The sequence below is a fragment of the Cynara cardunculus genome, assembly GCF_001531365.2.
Source record: "Cynara cardunculus var. scolymus isolate 2C chromosome LG 2, CcrdV1, whole genome shotgun sequence".
Lineage (NCBI taxonomy): Eukaryota > Viridiplantae > Streptophyta > Magnoliopsida > Asterales > Asteraceae > Cynara > Cynara cardunculus.
In genome coordinates this window covers 11,801,833-11,808,085 of record NC_037529.1, presented here as the reverse complement: position 1 = coordinate 11,808,085, position 6,253 = coordinate 11,801,833, and the positions used below count along the sequence as shown (strand labels likewise).

Below are 6,253 nucleotides of genomic sequence, written 5' to 3'. Positions count from 1 at the left end.
ATAACCAACCTTTCTCTCTCTCTCTCTCTCTATATATATATATATATATATATATATATATATATATATGAATATAATTTTTGGAAGGGAGGATGCATGGTAGGCACCTCCCCCCAAATCAAGTCGACTTCTGTGCTTACTATTTATAGTAAGTATGTATGGAGCAGGAAAGGTTTTTTTTTTACAATTTTCTCTCTCAATAATTTTCTTGGTAAGATTTGGGAAACCATTGAAGCAGAAACAGCCTTCAAAGCTGAATTTTAAAACAAAGGTGAGTTCTATATTGCTTTGGATGTCTGGTTGTTATAATATCACCGTACATCTTGATAAAATTCTAGCATATGTTGTTTGGATGGGACATCCGGTTCTTCCAGAGGCCACTTCATCGCATACAAGGTCAACCGGTAAGGACCCCTCACAGATCAAGGCTTATCCGGATAGGACCCCTCATCGATCAAGGTTGTCCGGATACCTAGTGTTGTTCGATAACCACTTCACCGGACATAGTGTTGTCTGGACAGGACATAATGTTGTCCGATAACCCTTCATCGGACACAGTGTTGTCTGAACAAGACATAGTGTTGTTCGATAACCCTTCACCGGACAGAGTGTTGTCTGGATAAGATTAAAGTGTTGTCTGGATAAGATTAAAGTGTTGTCTGGTAACCTCCTTTCTGGACCAATGTTGTCCGGATAGGACAAAATGGCGGTGTAACCGCGATAGATGAAATGGTTGTGTAACCGCTATAGATGGATTGGCAAGATAACCAAGATATTAATTTTACGTTAAAATTCAAAATTAAACTATTTTGGGATTTGCAGTAAGTTATGTTTATAAGAAGGTAACTCACTCACTAGATCTTTTGGTCTAACCCTCAATTGTTGTACTAAATTGTGTGTGTGTGTGTATATATATATATATATATATATATATACAGGGTTGGGTAACAATGAGAAATGTAAGAAGGGATCTCCACTCTTGGATGCACATTAGGATGAGATGCACCAGATTAATCCTCATTTCAAGCACGATTCATGGGTGAATGTGAGATTAAAGGTGATCAAGGGTCCCGATCCTTGCTTACGCTTCTCATAGTAACCCTCTCCTTTTCTCACAATCCTTCGTCTATATATATATATAGGAAGTTCCAAACGCAAATCATGTCATTTATACGAACTAATTAATTAAGATATTTATGAAAATTATAAGGGTTCATTTATTATAATTTGAATATTTATAAAAAGATGATAAAGTTCATTAGTTACAATCAATCGAGATATTTATGAAGTCAAGAATTCATTCGATTAGATGAACAATTGAGATTAGTTTATATAAATGATATGGTTTGTATTTGAAACTATCTATATTTAGAATTTATATTTTTAATCTATCAAGATTGAAAATTTTGTATCATTTGAAAATGTAGGAGGAAAAGAGAAGAGTAAATTACATTGGTTCATGTGGTTATGTGTTCTAATACTCTAGATCCTTATTTTAAAATATCCATGAATTACATCCTTATAGTTTGCATTTTATAACATATGGGGTCCCTAAATCTAACTTTATCAAAAAAAAAAAAAAATTGTTAACTCAGTTAGTTTAGAGGGGTATTTTAATCATTTGATTTTTTTTATTTTCAATTAATTTATTCTATTAATTTATTAAACTACATGCATCAAACATGTAGTTTACTCTATTTATATTGTATTTTAACAAATATATATTAGAGTAAATATATTCTCTATACGTATTGATTATGAAACCCTCATCGGCCGATGACTTCATCTTCCACGTCCATTGCTTCCGTCCGGTGACTTCAAGAATCTCATCCCTAACCTTTTCTTAATCTCAAAATTAAACCACAATTCATTCCAATTGTTTAATTCAAAATGTGTAATTCAATACATTCAATCGATTATAAAATCATTAACATATACATTAACCCAAATTAATTCCATATTAATACAAGAGATCAACCATAAACACTAATATTAACGTTGTTGACAAAATAAGACATTTGTGCAAATCTATTCAAGAAAAAACATAGACATTAATCCGGTAAATTTAATCCATTACACCCTATAATTAACAATTTCTTTTAGAAATTGAAACCCTAAAATCAACAAAGAAGAAGATTAGACAGATATAGGATATGGGATCAGGAATCGAAAGCTGTATAAAAAAATTGAAACACCAGGTAAAAAATAGAATTCTAAGCTGTAAAAGATTGAACCCGTTGATTGTGATGGAGATGTTCAGTGTGAAGAGGAAGACAACGATTGGATTTGGAATCAGAGAAGAAAGCGGACAAGATTAGAGACAGTGGTCGTGGTCTCCGGCTACATCTTGATGATGAGATACATAATAATATCTTGATGAAGAAACTGCTCTAGAATCTGTCTTGAAGTTATTCTTGAAGAAACCAGTGTAGTAGATCTCGAATCTGGTCTCGATCCACTCAAATTTGGTCTCAAGGAAATCGGTGTAGTGAATCAATATCGGTTCTGGATGACTTCCAGTGTGGTGGTAGCCCCTAAATTTGGAGGTTGTCGGGGACGGAGAAGGAGGGAACTGGAGGAGGCCGTCAGGGATGGAGGAGTCATAGTCGTGGGGAGAAGGCGGTGAGGCCGGTGATTGGTGGTGGGGTGTGGAAGGGATAAGTTTCTTTCATGTGGAGGACGTGGAAGATGAAGTCACCGGAGGGAGGGGTGTGGCGTTGAGGGTATTGTCGGGGAATATGAAGTCACGATGTGGTTTTCTTCAGTTTTATATTTACTTTAATATATTAAATAAACTTGATTGATCCTTGTGGTTTTTAATAGAAAATAAGAAAAAAAAGTAAAATGACTTAAATACCCCTTTAGTTGGCATACTTAACAGAGAACTTTTAACAGGGTTAGATTTAAGAACCCAAACCACAGGGATGTAATCCATGATATTTCAAAATAGGGACCTAGAGTGCTAAAACACATAAACCACAAGGACCAAGAATGTAATTTACTCAAAAGAGAAAGAACAGAAAACCTTGGGCCTAGATAAATGAAGGGTTAAAATGGGGAACTAAAACTGAAAGCTCAAACCATAACCATAAGCTTTCCTTCATCCAAGGACTCCATTTGTACGGGTTTACAGCTCTCTATTTTTCACTCTTGTATTCTCCCCACTCTCTATGTGTCTGCTTTTTTCCAGGGTTTCTTTTTTTCCTTTCCTTTCCTTCTCCGATTATTCATTCAATCTAATCAAGACACAACATGGAGGAGATTACAGAGGCAGTGCAGAACATAACCATCTCAAACGACCCTCACAAGAAGAATCGTATCCAGGTCTCCAACACCAAAAAGCCCCTTTTCTTCTATGTTAATCTCGCCAAGGTAAAATTTACCTTTCATTTCTTGTTATTTTGGATATGAATGATGTGTTCCTGGAGATTGATTTTGTTTTGTTGCAGAGATATATGCAGCAACATAATGAGGTGGAGCTTTCCGCCCTTGGAATGGGTAATTTTATCTTATAACTCTGTACTCATTGATTAATTTGTGCATTACTGTTACCTACTTTAATCTAACAACTTATTTCAATCATTTATATGATGCGTTAATCTAGATATTCACTGTTCATATTGTGTATATACTGGGGAAAGGGATTTTAGTTTATTCACTTCTCTTTCTCTCCCATTTTTTGGTGTTTACACATGTATGTCACTATACATCATAAATTTTGACCCTGGTGTTAGCTCGTATGTTTAAGCTGATAAAATAGAAAGAGGAGCAAGATGTTAGGATTTATGCATTATCGTGGATATTGGTTGCAACGTCCCTGGCCTAAGAAAATGAGAATGGTAACTTCTGATCTTACCTCTATATTTAAAGTTGTCTTTGGTGTTTCAGTTGCAGCATTAGTGACTTTAATGATAACAAAATGTCAACGTTGAAAGAAAATGAAAAATGAATTTAGCCCCAAATGATATCGTAGTATGTATGTTATATTCATGTTCTAGAGCCTTTTATTTCTTTGCGTAAAATTCTAGTGGGTTTCAAATACCAACGAGTTTGGGATAAAAATTAGTTGTTATAGTTTGTTACATTTGAGCTTTGTCTTACATAGTTACATGTATCGGTTACCAATGGGCTACTTTCTAAAGGATAAAACATTTGAGTTGGTTTCTAATAGAATGCTTGATTAACTACTAAAACCAATTTTTTGGAATTGGTTGGATAACAATATATTAGGGGTGTTTGCGGTCCAGTTTGGGCTGTTTTAACCCCTCAAACCACAAACCAAACCGTAATGGCGGTTTATAAAATTTTCAAATCGAACGGTTTGACATCAAGTGCCCAGACCGGTCAAACCAGACCACAAAATGGCGGTCTGGTCTGACCGGTTTAGGCGGTTTGGGCCTTTAATGAACTTTAAATATTAAACTTAAAAAACATATATAATTTAGAATTTTAGATTGAATATCCATTTTAACAAAACAAAATATCTAAACAAATAAACGTAATAATTAAGCAGCTCTTGAGTACAAAGTCGAAGCAATTCAAAGTACAAACAAATAAATATATAACATATTAGAAAACAAACAAATTAACAAAGTTACAACTCTACTGTGAGTATTAAGTAACAAAATCCACGACTTCACAACCTTCAATAGTTCAATTCTTGGGTCTTGAGTTCTTGACCAAACAAAATAGAAGCCAAATCTAAGTTGGTTGAATCACTTGGTTGATGTCTTGATGATGTGCGCCGAAATCAAACCATGGATTAGAAAGATCAATAGATTGATGGAGTTCTTAAGGGATTTCAAAATTTGGAGACCGTTAATATCAAATGTGTCGATATGTTCAATGGTTTAATGGTTTAGTCGTCGATTTTGATTATGTTAGATGTTAGGCTTAGGGATATATTTGGGTCATAGCCAATAAGTTAAAAAAGTTGGGCTTGCTAATATTRAAATAGATAAATAAATAAATATATATATATATATATATATGTATTTGGAGGTCGGTTTGGTCCAAACCACCCAAAAAAGGTTCCAAACCACAGATCGGAACGGACCGCCCGAGGTTTTGCTATTTTCCAAACCAGACTGGACCGCCAGACCGCTCAAACCGCCAAAAACGGTCCGGTTTGACTTGGTTCGGCCGGTTTGAGCGATCCAACGGTTTTTTTGAACACCCCTACAATATTTTGAATTGAACACACACACGGATTTTGCATTTTGTACGTATGCTTACAACATATGACATGAACTTTGTTAACAAGTTGCTTTGATCATTCCTGTAGCCATTGCCACGGTTGTCACTATAGCAGAAATTCTCAAGAACAACGGGTTTGCTGTGGAGAAGAGTAAGGATTTTTAAGGACTGTTATTCATAAATTGTGCACTGTTAATTTTGCATTTGTGAAGTGTGTGCATTCTATGATTAAAAACAATGCAGAGATTATGACATCTACGGTTGACATGAAAGATGAATCTAGAGGACGTCCCATCCAAAAAGCCAAGGTAAATATGATTTGTTTTTTTTGTCATATTATTATTGTTATTATTATATACATAAAAGCAGAATATGTATAATTGTAGTGGTTAATATCATTGTTAGATTGAGATATTGCTGGGGAAGACTGATAAATTTGATGAACTGATGGCTGCTGCTGCTGAAGAAAGGGGGGAGGTTGCAGATGGTGAAGAGCAGCATAGTTAAATGTTGTTCTGATGGTTGTTTGTTGGGTATTTGGTAGTAGACATTGGCATAATCTGCATTATGCTAATTCAATTTTGTTTTGTTGGATGAAAGAAAACTTGGCTATATGAATATACAGATCATTTCTTTCAACTTCTTCCTCTTCTCTCTCCTTGCTTTTTCTATGTACCAAAACAGGTTCCATTTTTGAATCATTGTACTTGGCTTTTCGTTTGTAAATCAGATTGTGAAAATGCCAAAAAAGATGTTATAAATTACGAATGCTTTTTATAGGAATGTAAATGCCCAAAAAAGTTGTAAAACTCATTTCATGTTGTGGTTATCAGTGTAAATGTAACCAAATATGTCTTAGACGAAGAGATTTGGACTCTTGATCACTTTTAATCTCAAACCAACCCCTGAATTGTGTTTTAGAAGGGAATTGATCTAGTGTATCTCATTAATGAGTGGAGATCTCTTCTCACTATAGTTTTCATTCTCATTGGAACCCAATCCATATGTCTTATAGGCTTTACAAGTTATAGTTCAAGTGATTGGAGTTAAGTTCAAT

General features: G+C 34.6%; 1 protein-coding gene across 1 annotated transcript; it reads left to right on the top strand.

Annotated features, from left to right (window-relative positions):
- Positions 1-3,252: 3,252 nt before the first annotated feature.
- On the top strand, positions 3,253-5,703 carry LOC112508159 (uncharacterized protein At2g34160-like). The gene is made up of 5 exons (XM_025112936.1): positions 3,253-3,372; positions 3,450-3,498; positions 5,285-5,347; positions 5,440-5,504; positions 5,602-5,703. The coding sequence occupies exons 1-5, from the start codon at positions 3,253-3,255 to the stop codon at positions 5,701-5,703; spliced, it is 399 nt and encodes a 132-aa protein (XP_024968704.1).
- Positions 5,704-6,253: the final 550 nt, after the last annotated feature.

Coding starts and splice junctions, on each gene's coding strand:
- LOC112508159 (XM_025112936.1), top strand. CDS start 3,253: ATGGAGGAGATTACAGAGGCAGTGCAGAACATAACCATCTCAAACGAC. Junction 3,373..3,449: donor TCTATGTTAATCTCGCCAAG/GTAAAATTTACC, acceptor GTTTTGTTGCAG/AGATATATGCAGCAACATAA. Junction 3,499..5,284: donor GCTTTCCGCCCTTGGAATGG/GTAATTTTATCT, acceptor TCATTCCTGTAG/CCATTGCCACGGTTGTCACT.